General features: G+C 37.9%; 1 protein-coding gene across 3 annotated transcripts in view; it reads right to left on the bottom strand.

The window, feature by feature from the left end:
• Positions 1-445: 445 nt before the first annotated feature.
• ATP6V0A2 (ATPase H+ transporting V0 subunit a2) overlaps positions 446-16,345 on the bottom strand; it is a 51,523-nt gene continuing 35,623 nt past the window's right edge. For all 3 annotated transcript variants that reach the window (XM_063454311.1, XM_063454312.1, XM_063454313.1), the window contains 10 exons: positions 16,147-16,286; positions 15,880-16,034; positions 13,892-13,982; positions 11,949-12,067; positions 9,048-9,261; positions 7,417-7,536; positions 7,216-7,338; positions 2,909-3,026; positions 1,759-1,930; positions 446-1,628 (listed from right to left, as the gene is read on the bottom strand). In XM_063454311.1, the coding sequence (XP_063310381.1) occupies positions 1,526-1,628; positions 1,759-1,930; positions 2,909-3,026; positions 7,216-7,338; positions 7,417-7,536; positions 9,048-9,261; positions 11,949-12,067; positions 13,892-13,982; positions 15,880-16,034; positions 16,147-16,286 (1,355 nt within the window). In that variant the 3' untranslated portion in view covers positions 446-1,525. The remainder of the gene's footprint in view (positions 1,629-1,758; positions 1,931-2,908; positions 3,027-7,215; positions 7,339-7,416; positions 7,537-9,047; positions 9,262-11,948; positions 12,068-13,891; positions 13,983-15,879; positions 16,035-16,146; positions 16,287-16,345) is intronic.

The following is a 16,345-nucleotide window of genomic DNA, read 5'->3' as shown; positions in this document are numbered from 1 at the left end:
CGCTGGCTTACTCTTCAAATGAAGATTGTAAAAAATATTCTATACTTTCTTTCAGAAAAAATAGTAGTCACGTTTGAATTTCTGTATGGTGTAATACAGTAACAGAAGCAAATGTTTTCAGATATGTACAACTTTACAAATATATAAAATCTATTTCTCCCACGCGCATCCCAGTTACATTTCACTGTACAACCGTCTTACAATTTTTAAGAATTTAAATATAATAAACATTAATATGAACCATCCCACTCCACTAATGGAAAACACATTTCTTTCACTTATTGGTTTTTATGATTGTTTTTTTTTTTTAATGCTTGAAATGAAGATTAAAAGTGCTCATTTTAATCTAAACTAATTGAAGATCTTGTGTTTTATCTTGGAAAAAAAAGTTTAAAAAAAATAAATAAAAATATAACGGAAGCGTAAACTGCTTCCAGAACGCTTATTTATGAGAAAACGGTCTGTGATAAAAAATAATCCTTTATCTTTTTATTTAGAAGCAGAACGCTGGAATTTTAATTTTTGTCAGTCAAATGAGTGTATACATTGTATGAATTTACACATACATTGTGTATTGCTGCTCACAGTAGATGTAGCTTATTATTTCTAGGTTTAGATCTGTGAATATTGTTAGAACTGTGAACAGATATTTGGCACAGTGTGTACAAATTAAACAGAACATGCCATCCAAACAGTGTTAAGAAAAGGTTTACAGAACATTAAAGCAAAATACACGCAGATATATTCTCACGTATATAACTGAAAGAAGGGTGTTTCTTCAGCCTATGAAAATACTGATAATTGGAAGACTACACAGGGTTAAATCACTATAGTGAGAACTTAAAGCGAATTTCATATCTAAGGTACAAATAGCAGAACTGGAAACATACTCTGTCAGCTATGCTTTCAGTATGGAAATGTTGACCTTACGTTTGAAATCACTCTGAATTCTCACTTTAGTAAATAACCCAGTATAGCTTACATATGAGGTAACATGGTCAGAATGAACAGTCTTTTTTTGTATTGACTACTTAAAATTCTCCCTGTGGGCAAGAGCGTGTTTTGTAATGAAGTTGTGATAGACTAGTTATATACTATACGCCATTTAACATCATACATGCATGCATTGTGGTCTAGTAAGCCAAGGAGTCTCCCTTCTGCTCTCACAAACACTACATGAGACAAAGGACATCGTGTCCTAGCGCCTGCACCTTCTGTTGGTAACAGTGAAGTGCGCCAATAGATAGAACCGATAGGAAAGTTCTATAGTGCCTTGAATGAAGCTCACTTACTACACCACCAGACCACAGAGTGTGTATATCTACTTTAGTGCTAGAACAACTCCATTACAGATGTACAATTAATGCAGGTCGTCAACGGAATGTTTCGGAGTCTGTAATTCTATCATTGGCCAAGTTATATTTTAATTGATTTTGTAAAAAATAAACAAATCTATTTCCAAAACAAACTAAAGTGCCTCAACAGTGTACCCCAAGGTTGGGTGTGTAAGTGCCCCCTTAATAATCTACAGAGCATGCTCTCTCTCAAGGGATAAGCACATGTCATGGAAGGAAAATGGGGTAAATTTGTATCCATCTCCAGAATAGAACTTTTTTTGAAATTCCACCCTGTTAAAAGAAAAAAGTAAATTTATTGTAACAACCATAGAAAAGATAAAACAGATTCAAATATACTTATGAACAGGAATAAACAAAAAGCTTTTGAAATATATATGAAATTTGAAGCAGAGCTACTTACCAATGCAATCGGAGGGCATGCAAGAATGCAGAGATGCCTTCCATGACAAGAAGGATAAATATTGTCAATGTGGCAAATACTGCCACAGCTGGCATTAGTAGGAAGACGCCAACATCGGGAGCCACCTTCAGTCCCATTCTCATTACCATTGACCACAGGACTTCCGAGAGCTCTAAAAATCAGGAAATGAAATCACATGAGGATGCTAGCCCACTGGTGCAAAGTGTACAATACTATCAACATATTGGCTGATGAAATGGTCTCATTTCAACCATCAGCTATACTACAACACTGTTCTAAGTTCCCTCACTTTCAATTTAAAAAGAAAAATATAAATCTAAAAACCAAATACTATCTAAGCACTTACTCAATTCCTGATCATTGCCTTTTGCAGGTGCCACATGTCTCCTATATTCCAAAAGTTGATTGTCTAGGCTTGAGGAAATTAGACATACAGAAGAACAAACTGCTGCCCTAACAAACTGGATTGAAAGGTACCTTTAAAGGCACACTCCGGGCATCATAACAACTTAATAGCAATGAAGGTGCTAATGTGCGAGGAGTCACCAGCTTACAACAAGGGGTTAAACCATTACTGAAGATAAAAGCCCAAAGTCTTGTAATCCGGAATTCGCCAGCTCTGCTCAGTTGCTTCTATTGCACTCCAAGGCTTGAATCAAGAAGCCTTGGACTGGTTTCAGCTGATATCCTGGCAGGGTCTGCTAACACTCAGCCTACCAGTAACTCCTTATTTCCCAACATGGAATGAAAAAGATACGTAACTCCTTGTCCAAGGCTACCTGATCCAAGTCTCGAACTGCAACAGAAGTAGTTGGGTAGAGCTGATGGGTGACGGATTTGGAGGTTTTACCATTCGTTAAAAAATACTTATTATAGGTAATTAAGCATTAAAAGTGCTTCTGGAATAAAGTTGTAATCGAAGATAAAAACCTGGACAATTGGGCAGAACATCAAAATAAAAACAAGAAAATAAATCATTAAGAAACCGGGAGTGACTATTTGCTCAAGCAATCTTCCCTCATTTTTTCTTTTATCTACCTGAACATCCACCTGCTTACCAAGCCAAGATATTCTTGCCTAGAAATATTCATGCATGTTTGCCCAGGAAAAACAGAAAGGTCCCACTTACGTGCATGAGCCAAACTTAATGCCCAGAGGCGAAGGTAGGAAGCAGTATTGGATACGCATCCCAGACAATATTCAATGGTGTGGATGCACTGGTGCATAAATATATCAGCAAAATCAAACTGCAAAAAATAATCCAGAATTAAAAGCTTACTTTGAAACATTCTGAATCTCAATAAAAGACAACATTACTCTGCTAAACATATGATTTTATATAAAATTAGAGGCAGTATATTAATTTTTGGGATGTTGGTGGAACACAATCAGGACACTTCATTGCCCAAGCTTTAGGCACTTAAAACCTGGATAAAGAGAAAAGATGGCAAATTAATAAAAACAGATTTTTTAAATTATTTTTTTAAAAGTAGGCAACATCCTCAAGGATACCTGCTTTACTAATTCATTTTAAAGTATGTAACCTGATCTCCACCTATGTAACAAGTATCTTCACCTCGAAGCCAGCACAAAGAGAAAAGTATTTTTATGTCAGTTTGCAGGTGCAGTTTAGGACCACCAACATGCAAACTTAATATCCTCGATTCTATGAGTGGTTTTAACGTTTCTTGAATAAACTATTTTTTAATCTATTTATTTTTATCAGTGAGTACTGTGGATCTGTTTTATTTTTCTATTTAGATCCAACAAACTATTGAACACAAGCCTTTGATCTCCAGTTGTATAGACGCAGACAGATGTACATGGTCTATGCTGACAGTATATATTGGGGGTTTCTATGTAGTCTCTATTTTTAGCTTTAAGAGCTCTAGATAATTGTGCAATTGGGTATTTTAATTGTTACATTAGTATCTACTGTAAGAAATTTGCCAAGATTTATGGGGCTACTATTTGGACTAATGCCAAACTCACAGACTTTGGACTGTAATACATATATTAGATCACATATTTTTCCTATATATGTTATCAAATATACAGTTGCAAGAAAAAGTATGTGAACCCTTTGGAATGATATGGATGTCTGCACAAATTGGTCATAAAATGTGAATGTTTACATGGTGTGTTCAATAAAAACATGGCAACATTTCATTCTTTGTTTGTTATTAGTTTAAGCAGACTGTGATTGTCTATTGTTGTGACTTAGATGATGATCAGATCACATTTTATGACCAATTTGTGCAGAAATCCATATCATTCCAGAGGATTCACATACGTTTTCTTGCAACTATAAATATATATATACACACACACACATTCTCAACAGATGCCTTACAACCACCGACACTGTATCATCTACGGTACAGCCCAAGAGATTGGTCTTCCCTACAACATATACCACATCATCGCTAAAGTTTAGGGACATTATCCACGACAACTGGAGAGTACTAAAAAATGATATCACTCTACCGGCCATTTTCCAACAACCACCCATGATTTGTTACAAAAGAAATAAAAACCTGAGGGATCTACTAGTAAAGACAGACCCTATACATTGTTACCTGAAGGAAAGAACGGCGCAGAACTTGGGTTGTTACCGTTGCCTTGGATGTGTAACCTGTGGACACATGATCCCAGGTAAAACATTCACCCATCCACACACAGGCACTAGTTATCGTACAGCATCGTCTAACGTGCACAAGTGACTTTGTGGTCTACAAATTGATGTGTCCCTGCGGGTTAACCTACATCGGAAAAAACGATCTACCTTTGAGAGAAAGAATCCGTAATCACAGGTCGAGCATCAGGACGGCATACAGGGATAACAAATCTGAACTACCAGTAGCCAAACACTTCCTTGAACTAGGACACACTCTTCCATCCATGAAATTGATGGCCATCGATCATGTTCCCATGCCTAGAAGGGGCGGTGATCGCAAAAAGATGCTCTTGCAGAGAGAGCTATATTGGATCAGGACACTACAAACCGTCCACCCGTATGGATTGAATGAGAAGTATTCGCTGTCTGCTTTTCTATGAACTTGTCCACCCTGACACTGGCTGTAGTGGGAGCTTGGTACCCATCCGGCGGGTTTAGGTACCATCTCTATGGCTCAGCATATTGTGTTGCAGAGGGTGCATGCATGGTCCACATAAAGGCATTATGCTATCTGAGGGTACTATTGTAGCACATACCCTATTTTCGATATAGCTCCTTCCTGTATACTTAAGTATTTTTGTGTACCTCCTAGGATATTAGTTCGTCACATTGATGGTTGTATTTTTAAGATATATATTTTTCTTGGTCTTTGTGTACACCCATTTGTCCTGATGCTGCGAAGTGGGGACAGCGATGCCCACCCTGGGGGATAGGCATACACCCCTATCACTCTGCAGATTAGGGGACTACTTGATTCTCTGTTAGGTCCGTGTATGGACCAGGGTTGTATACTGTATCAGTCTTAGGGTGGGGGATTGGTATCTTCCCTGTCTTTAATGGAGTTCTTTATCGTATACGTAGGACTCTGTGTGCTCACTGAGTAGTTGCATTTAATGTTAAGACATTCAATACTAAGAGTCATTTATTTTTATCTCTAAGTATATTCTGTTTACCGGATGGTATGGAGTACGGGTAATGATGCCCACCCTGTGGGATAGGCACATACCCATATACTCTGCCTACTTTACTCTTTAACTGACCATTTGAGATATATCCTGGGTTGCGATAGTGTTCCTTCTCAAATTTTGCCCACATAACTTTTGATACAAGACACATTAATTATCTATTGATCAAATTTGGCAATATTAGCTTTTTGTGCAATGCCTAGACTTTTTCTTATGACATTCTTCTTTTTTTCTGTATATAATCTATTATCCGCTTTTGTCATGAGTTTCTTACTGTATTGATTAATATGCCTGTTCTGCTTCTTCACTAGATTGATTTATATGCCTGCTCTGCCTCTGTATTTTGACACCATTTATATATCCTATGTATTGTTTTGAGGTTATACCATCAATATTCACTATATTAAGGGTTGTATATTCTATGCATATCTAATAGTGTATTAGACTGGGCATATTCCTTGGGCTATACCCATTATATACATTATGGTGGATTCCCCCGAGCTGTGTATACTTTGGTTTTATGTTATTTTAGTTGCCATGGACACTCTGGTCGCATGGCAACATTCTCCCAATGAGGCTGCATTCCGGCCGATCACGTGACGTGGTAATGACGCCGACGCCACGTGATGACGTCACGCACGCACACGTGACACACGTGACTGACGGCGGAACCCGCGTGATTCCTGGGCCGGGCTGACAGGGAGTAGGAGTTTATTCCGGTGGTGGGTAAGTTAATTGCTTGTTCTTATTTTTGTATATAAGTGTGTATTTGGCATTGTTTGCATTAATCCTGATGAAAGTCTGTGAATAACAGACTGAAACGTCGATTTTTTACTTTGAAATAATTAAAAGTAAAATTTTACTTCTGAGTCCTGAGAGTGCTATCCTTTTGATCCTGATCTACATTTTGCTTGATAAGCACCGGGCAAGTACCTTATCTATTACATGGAGTGCAAAATTATTTTCTATATTTATATATATATACACACATACATACACACACATATATATATAATATATATATACACACATACATACACACACACACACACACACACACACACATACATACATATATATATATATATATATATATATATATATATATATATATATATATATAGGAAACATGGGGGGATGGTTATATATATATATATATATATATATATATATATATACACACACACACATATATATATATACACACAAACACAAACACACACACTGTTTATCTACTATTGGCACTGTTTTTTCAACTTTCAGGTAATATTTCCCATTGTCACCCACTTCTTGGAACAAGAATATTTTTTTCAGTTTTCTTTTTGTTTTGCTTTATATTATTTATTATGTTCAATTTTAGTAGTGTTCTCTATAAATTGCTTAAGGAGATGCTCTTGATTCTGAAATATTGATTTATAAATGGTGTAAAGAAAAAGATGCATATGTATTGGAGAATGCAGACCATGCCAAGTATATGGTCAAAAATAAGCCATTATTTTAATAAAAGGGGCTTACAGAATCATGACATTATTAAAGTCAAATACAAAGTGGAAAAGAAAACGGAACAAAATAAAAGGAAAAGAAGCAAGATTTGAAGTTATCCACACTGTCTGTGTGAACTGAACTGGATTAACCTTTATAGAATGGCAGTATTATGCCATGAAGAACCCCAGCTTAGAATATATAATATATACATATACACATATACATATACATAGAACTGCAGCTCCTGGGCTCTAGGCAAATGCACATGGCCAAAGTATAGGCAGCACAAGTCTTGTCTCCAAACCTCACCGTCTCTTTGCTTTGTTCATGTTGACTTTCACTATTTGTATGATCCTCTCCTTCTTCCAAATCATGAGACCTCAGCAAAGATAGCTCCTCCTCACTTCCATGACGCACCAATTGGTAGCCTTTCTGCAGAAAAGATCATGTATAAGATGATTCCAGCAAAACAGAAGGAAGCTCAAGCATTTCCACTACTTTAACACTTACTCTGTAACTGGCAAATGTTTGGCCTCCATGGTGCTGCCAGTAGAGATACATGGGTTTCCCAAAGAGCAGGACTGGAACGCACAGAAATACTATGACCATCAGGAACACTTGAATGCCAAACTAAAAGGAAAGCATAGAAAAATCATAAATCATTAAAGACACATACAAATATAAAACAAAAACATCCCCTACTGCAACTACGAGAAAAATACAATCAAAACAAAAGACACTCCCCAAACCCTTATAAAGCAATTAACATAGAACTAGCATAACTAATTATTCATATATTATTGATATCTTTTGAAAACCATTCTCTTTTTATCTTTGTACAAATTCTCAAACCTTAACAAGCACTTGGTTTAGTCTATACATTCAAGCAATATTTTGCGTAAAGGGAAATTACAAGTGCATATCAGATATTCATCAATATAATGTGATGCAGTGCCACTTTAACAGGAACATCAGACACTTTGTGAAAAGAACACCTCAAAAGGGCTCTTAACAAATAACCAATATCCCAAAATATTTTTACATTTTAGCTCATCAGCAGAAAGAACATTACAAATGCCCTGACTTCATGGCATAAAATATAGAAGCAAGATTACCTAACCATTCTAAAGTAGGAAAACCAACAACATAAATACACATTTGCACAACATCTAAAAGGTCATCTTAAAGAAACACACACTATAATGTCCTTATGGAAATGATAAGATAGCAGTACACATTGCCCATTATCAATTCACTAGGATTTCTGTGACCTTAAACATGTGATGCAATCCATAAATCCCTCAAAATACTCACTGGAATTCCAACTCAATCAAAGGATATCAAGTAAGGACTGTCTTATATTTTCCTACATTTGACAAAAAGGCAGAGGTATCGCTGTTGAGCTTTGTCAAGACCTCATCCTTTACTAGTGACAGCTCAGTGGGTAAAGTCTTTGTCTCCTCTATAGACATCCGTGTTGTAATCTCATGCATACACAAGTGCACAACCCTGACGTGGGCTCCTGACGTGGGCTCCTGACAGATGAAGAGCTAGAGCCTGAAGAGGATCCCACAGAAGAAAATGGCGACGGCGGCAGGCTATGGTAAGTCAGATGCATCTCTTCCTCTGCCACCTCACTGCAAGCAGCAAAGTCATCATCGGGGGTCTTTACATATTTTGCAGAGCCAATTTAAATGCGCAATACTGTCCTATCAAGTTTGATAAAATAACGGTTTCTGCCCATTTCAACATTTCCTGACTTTGCCATATTACCAGTATAAAAAAAAAAGTGTGTGATTGCATCGATAATTGTTGCGTGAAAAAAAAAAAAAAACTAGAAAAACTAGAATAGCCAAGCTTCAGAAATAAAAGATAATTATATTCACAAAATACTAATGCTTCAATTTATTTCATTTGGATAAGCTTTTCACAATCTGTTAGAAAAACTTTTTAAATGATTTATCGACAAAAATTCCCCTAAATTGCAATGGTGGTTTCTGTAGATAATACTTCAAGTATTAAAGGGCCGTTGAAGATTCCAGAGTTTGAGGTTTAAAATAATCCATTTAAATTCATCCATTACCTGAAATCCCTATTTAGAGACACATTTAGCCTTTAGTTACCCATGTGAAAATACCAACCTGAGACTTATACAGAGGAAGATTATTCTTATCGGTTGCAAACATGAACATGTGTATGAAGTGGAGAAGTACACTGGGAGCATCCTTGGAGTACTCTGCAGACCATGCAAGCCACTTGTACACAATCATGAACACCAGGTAGCCAAAGATAAAAACCAAGAAGATGAACTCCGGAATAAACACCAGAAATATATTAAATGTTTTCTTGAAGTGCCTAGGAAATAAAAAAAGAAAAAGCAAAGGTTGATTTTTTTTTCCCTCCATCAGTGTGGCATTATGCTTAAAAGGGGCAACCATAACACTGGAACTTAAATAGTGGTTATGGTGCCAGTTATAAGTTCAAACTACACCAAAGCTCCCAAACGTTTTATATGGTGAAGTGGAAGTGTCTCGTCTTGGAAGTTTCAAATTCCACTGTACCATATAACTCAGACCGGAAGCAGTTCTAGCAACAGGGTATTTCTGGCACCATAACTACTACAGCATGCTGCAATGGTTATGTTGCTTAGAGTGTCTTTTTAATTTTGACTTCGGTTTTGGTTTAAACTCTCTTTGGTTTCTTAACTTAAGTTAGAATTCAAAGTAAATTTCCAATTTTAGGTCAAAATAGCTGAACTGGAAAAATATTCTCAGGAAGCTGTGTTTCATTTCATACTTTTGCCTAAAATTTGAAAGTTCCTTTGAATTCTCACTTTAGCAAATAACCCTGTCTGAGCAGGGTTAGTGTTAATATGGGCTATGCCTTAGCAACAAATAATAATAATACAAAAGTCAGAATAACAAAACAACTTCCTAGAAAGCATACCTATATATTTTATTAACGATATTTTAAAAATACATACAATTTAATATAAAACCAGAAATTAACAAAACAAATTTAAATCGGATTTGAATGCTAAATGTCTCTTGAACAAAGCCTCAGCTTGGCTAACTACAGACACAGAATGCTCTAACGCCTAATGATTGAGGCACCTAGCTAAATACCCTAAAACATGAACTTCTTAAATGCTGCCCTATGGTAAACAGCAGTAAACTTGTTAGACATCAGGAAATAGCCCCAGCTTTGTGTTCGGAAAGACCAGCAGCACAAGATTCCTTGATATGACCAAAGCACAAGACTTGTTCGTGTAAGACACTTACAGCAGGGCTTGACAAATTTGTTTGGAATCTAGGAGTCTCTGGGGTCCAGTGGGGCTGCTGTCATCTCCCTGCTCACCTCCCTCTTGCGCCGTTTAGTGAGCCTGGGCCAGAGTGACATCATAACCTGGCTCCCGAGCATCACTGGACGGCGCGCGAGGGAGCAGAGCAGGAAGATTACTGCTCCCTCCCTCACCGACAGCACTATTCAGACGCCCGCCTCCTTCTCTCAGTTTTCCATAAGATAGAATGCCGGCTGCCCGCCTCCCCCCCTAAGCTCTACGTGAGCCGACTGCCCCCATGGCGACCTGGGATTTGTCGAGCCCTGACTTACAGGGTTATTGACTAAAATAAAAATTGCTAGCAAGTCAAAGGAAATTTCAAATTTAAGACTAGAGTAGGTGAACTAAAAGCATGGATGACTTGGAGAATTTCTCCTGTTGAGCAGCTTTGGCCTTAAATTTGAAATTCACTTTACCGTATATACTCGAGTATAAGCCGACCCGAATATAAGCCGAGGCCCCTAATTTTACCCCAAAAAACTGGGAAAACTTATTGACTCGAGTATAAGACTAGGGTGGGAAATGCAGCAGCTGCTGGTAAATTTCTAAATAAAATTAGATCCTAAAAAAATTATATTAATTGAATATTTATTTACAGTGTGTGTATATAATGAATGCAGTGTGTGTATGAGAATGCAGTGTGTGTATATGAGAATGCAGTGTGTGTGTGTGTATGAGAATGCAGTGTGTGTATGAGAATGCAGTGTGTGTATGAGAATGCAGTGTGTGTATGAGTGCAGTGTGTGTGTATGTGTGTGTGTAATGCAGAGCCTTGGTGGGAGGTGGGCATTTTTATTTTTTAATTATTATTTTAATATTTTGTTTTTGTTTCATTACATTTTTTTATTATTATTGTTATTTTGTATTTTATTATTTTTTTATTTTTATTTTTTTATTATTATTAATATATATACATTTTTTCGTCCCCCCTCCCTGCTTGCTAGCTGGCCAGGGAGGGGGGCTCTCCTTCCCTGGTGGTCCAGTGGATGGGCACTGTGTAGGAGGGGCTGTGGGGGCTGCAGAGAGATGTTACTTACCTTTCCTGCAGCTCCTGTCAGCTCTCTCCTCCTCCGCCGGTCCATTCAGCTCTTCTGTCAGCTCACAGTGTAAATCTCGCGAGAGCCGCGGCTCTCGCGAGATTTACACTGGGAGCTGACCGAGGTGCTGAACGGACCGGCGGAGGAGGAGAGAGCTGACAGGAGCTGCAGGAAAGGTAAGTAACATCTCTCTGCAGCCCCCACAGCCCCAGTCTGTATTATGGCAATGCAAATTGCCATAATACAGACTATTGACTCGAGTATAAGCTGAGGTGGGGTTTTTCAGCACAAAAAATGTGCTGAAAAACTCTGCTTATACTCGAGTATATACGGTAAATTAAAACTGTTCTCACTTTGGTGAATAACCCTATTAGTGTCATCAACGTACCCTAAACATTGGCAGTGACTATGCGGTCACATTCATACAAAAAAGTGTAAGACCTATCCAGAAATGTACATTATATGTATACATGCAACAAAGGAATGAATAGAATCAGAAATAATCTTCTAAACGAGGAGGGAGGGTACTATTTAGTTAGTCAAAATTATTGCAGTTTCGTTTGGTATACCATGTTCAAAATTAACTTTTTAAATGATTTTGTAATGATTTTACGGTTCTATGTGGTACAACACCTACAGAAACCAGTCATTACTTTTACACTTACAAATAGTTAAAGACGCTCAGAACTACACCAAATGTCATGTGTGACACTCCAAGAATGATGGACATCTTCATTTTAAATGAATTTAGAAATGTGAGACGGTTTGTGGCTAAATTCCAAATCTGGGAAAAGAGAGAAATATATTAAAATGAATAGTTGGATACAGAAACACTTCTAGATACAGTATATTCAATAGAAACCTATACACGGATTAATCACCACATTAAAACCACCTGACTAATATCATGTAGGTCCCTCTCATGCAGTCAAAACAGCTCTGATGCGTTAATAGACAGACTTCACAAATCCTCAGAACTTGTCCCATCGTATCTGGCACCAAGACATTAGCAGAAGATACGTTAAATCATGCAGGTTGTGATGTGGGGCCTCCATGGATCGGATCTGTTTATCCAGCACATCCAACAATCAGATTGATATCTAGGGAATTTGGAGGCCAAGGCAACACCTTGAACTTTTTGTCATGTTCCTCAAACACTACATGTATGTATTTGGTGCTCTTGACTATTGCCATTAAGGGGTGTATGTGTTCTCCAACAATCTCTAGGTAGGTGGTACATATCAAAGTAAACTCCACATTAAATTGTGGACTCCAGGTTTGCCAACAAGACATTGCCCAAAGCATAACACTGTTTGTCGGCCTGTCTTCTTCTCATAGTGCATCCTGCTGCCATCTCTACCTCAGGTAAACATCATCACACCGATCAGGCCATCCAACTGACCTAAAAGAAAGCGTGGTTCATCAGACCAGGCAACTGTCTTCAATTGCTCCATGGTCCAGTTCTGATGCTCATGTCCCCATTGGAAGCACTTTTGGCAGTGGACAGAGGTCATTATGGGCACTCTGGTCACTCTGCGACTATACAGCCTCATATGCAGCAATGCAGCAACTGTGATGCACGGTGTGTTCTGACACCTTTCTATCATGGCCAGCATTAAGTGGTTCACCAATCTGAGTTACAGTAGCTATTCTATGTGATTGCACCAGATGGGCTAGCCTCTGTTCCCCACTTTCCTTAAGAGCCCATGACCCAGTTGACCTTCCTTGCACGAATTTTTATAGGTACGAATCAATGCACACCGGGAACACCCTACAAGACTAGCCATTTTGGAGATGCTCTGACCAAGTCGACTTACCATAACTATTTGGCTCTTGTCAAAGTCACTCAGATCTTTTCACTTGTCCATCTGCCATGCTTCCAACACACAGATTTCAAGGACTGTAATATATTACAGGTGCCATTGTAACAGTATAATCAATGTTTTTCCCTTCACCTGTCAGTGTTTGTAATGTTGTGGCTGATCAGTGTATAAAATATATACATTGTCCTCGTACATATTTTAAACAAAGGCTATATGGCCATTATAAAGTTGCTTTTTTAACATGCTTGTTTGGGCAAACCAAGAGATCTGAGTGACTTTGACAAGGGACAAATAGTGATGGCTGGACGACTGGGTCAGAGCATCTCCAAAACAGCAAGTCTTGTGAGGGTGTTCCCGGTATGCATTGATTAGTAAGTTTTCTAGCAAACTTTGGGTGCAGGCATTCATAAGGATGTTACTTTGACAACTACCAAAAGAATGTTGAAGAATATATACACCACTTAATGGCAATAGCCTTTTTCAGCAGAATAATGCACCCTGCCACACTGCAAAAAGTTGTTCAGGAATGGTTTGAGGAACATGACAAAAAGTCCAAGATGTTGCATTGGACTCCACATTGCAGCACTTAAAGAATCTGCTGCTAATGTCTTGGTGCCAGATACCACAGGACACGTTCAGAGGTCTTCTGTAGTCCATGCCTCGAAGCATCAGTGCTATTTTTGGCAGCATGAGGGGGACCTACACAATATTAGGCAGATGGGTTTAATGTTGTGGCTGATCAGTGTATATGAAACTAAAGTGTAACACTTTATAAAATTACTTACCGGGTCTATGCCAAAAGGGTAAATGCCTTTCAATACTCCTGTTACATTGGGATCCAGTGCCAGGAAAGTAGAATTTACATGTTTTTTAATGCTGCAAAACACAAATCTTGGTATTAAAACATTTTATCAACTCATTTTGTAATTTTCTGTACACAAATATTTTATAAACATGAGTTGGGTACGTGTTGAGTATGCTAAGCCAGCCACTTATCAAAAAGAGTCTGAGAAATTAAAGGGACATTATAGTCACCAGAACCATTACAGCTTAATTTAGTGGTTCTGGTGTCTATAGTCTGCCCTTGCAGGCTGAGCACTATAAATGCTGCCTTTTCAGAGAAAAGGGAGAGTTTACATTGCTGCCTAGGAACACCTCTGGTGGCAGTCACTCAGACTGCCACTTGAGGTGCTTGCTAATCCAGTGCTGCACAGTGTGCAGCACAGACATTCTGCGTCAACACGCTCTGCTTAACGTTCCCCAAAGAGAAACATTGATTCAAAGCATGTCTATGAGAATATGCAGATTGGCGCAGAGCAGTATTTTGCTGTGCACGCGCAATAGCCTCCAAATGCTTTCCTATGGGAAAGTATTGGATTGGCTGAGATCATTAAAATTGACAAAGGCAGGGTCAGTCAGGTGAGACTGGCACAGCATGGAGGGGGGAGGGGGGAGGTAAATATGAAACACCGTTGTACTGCAATTAATCAGTAACCTAAACAATTATAACATGTTTGTATTCCTGACACTATAGTTTTAATTTAATAAGCACTAAAACAGAATGACAAAGTGGCTCTGTATAGAATGCCATTTAATCAAATGGCTAACAAATATATAGGTTTAAAATAAATTCTAATATTTCTCTTTTTAAAATGGCTTTACTTGTATGACAGACATTGTTTCAGCAGGAGGCTGTGTAGATTAGAAGTGGCACCTCTACATCCCATGATTCCACTGTGGGATGGCACAAGCATCATTTGGTTGAGTTTTCCTACGCTTAAGTTAAACCTCTCCCCCACACGGTTTGTATCTCACAGGTATTTTAATGAGGAGAAATAAAAGTTTCAGAACTTATCTTAATTAACACATAAATACCGGTAAGCAGAATCATCACAATGCGGCCAATATTACTATTGTTTTTTGTTCTGGTGGGCAGCATATAATGTGCACTTTGTGGGAGCTGTATTTTTGGAATTGTTAAATGTAATATATTTGTTAAATGCATAATTGCATGATTTATTGGATATATATTGTATCTACGTTTTTTTTAACTGGTTTTGTACAAACAAAAAAAATATATAATAAAGAGATATTAAAAAAATTACTTTTGTATTGCAACAGGAGATTATACTAAAAATCTGTGTCAAGTATAAATTACACAGGTTTGTATTCCTAACACTATAGTATGCCTTAAAGGGCAAAGCTGATTTGGAGATGGTTTCCAGTTCAGCTGTTTAATGTTCGTTTGCCTTAAATTTGAAACTCACATTGAATTCCCAACTATTCTCACTGCATTGAATAACCCTGCCAAAAAGTACTATACACTGAAGGAATGAACCCTGCAGAGGAAGGTTTTGGCATCAGGCACTGATCCAAAGGACACCACCAGTATGGATTTGGTGCTCTTGACTATAAACAGACAATACGGGAGAATGTTGCAAATGTCCCTTTTTGTGCCATCAGCTTTGGCAGCTTTAATTAGTAAACATTCTTAAGTTTTATTAAAATGATTTACATTTTCCCCTCCTGTTAGAAATTATGACTATGGATTGCTGCTATTGTCTTTGATGAATAAGTAAGTTATACAGTTCTCGTGTGGTGTAAAGAATGTACTATTTACTGCACATCGTCACAAACAAATCTCTAGCACTTTTGCGAAATATTTCTGAGGTAGATGTAATTTTCTTTAAGTTTTTTTTTTAGTGTAAATTAGAAAGTAACAGCAAGTGGTAAAGAGTCGACTTTCTCTGTCCAATTACACGGTCACACTCACCTTGAACCATCTGGATACATGGCAGACACGTTCCAGCTGGAGCCAAAGATATTCACCGACTTGGAAAAACAGTCATTGTAGATCAATCCAGTGTAAATGGAAAATAGCCCCATTAGCAAGATGATGTAGCGGCCCTCAAAAAACATTCTCACTATCTGCAAGAAAAGGCGGCGAGGTAAAAGAAAGATGGGAAGTGTTCACCAAGTCAGTCTGATAATTTATAATCTCGATAGTTTGTGACAGAGGAGCACTAACTGAATGCCTTACCTCATTTTGTGTGCGATGTAATTTTGGGTTGGTTTCGTACAATACCATCAACAAGGCAAAAAGGGACATAAGGAATCCGTGGCCAAAGTCTCCAAACATAACCGCAAATAGGAAGGGGAAAGTAATGATGGTGTACGGAGCTGTAAAATCAAGCCAATTTGGTTACTACCAGGCAGATCAGTGATGTTCCAATTACAAA

This window comes from Pelobates fuscus, chromosome 5 (assembly GCF_036172605.1).
Source record: "Pelobates fuscus isolate aPelFus1 chromosome 5, aPelFus1.pri, whole genome shotgun sequence".
Taxonomy (NCBI): domain Eukaryota; kingdom Metazoa; phylum Chordata; class Amphibia; order Anura; family Pelobatidae; genus Pelobates; species Pelobates fuscus.
This window is presented reverse-complemented; position numbering and strand designations above follow the sequence as displayed.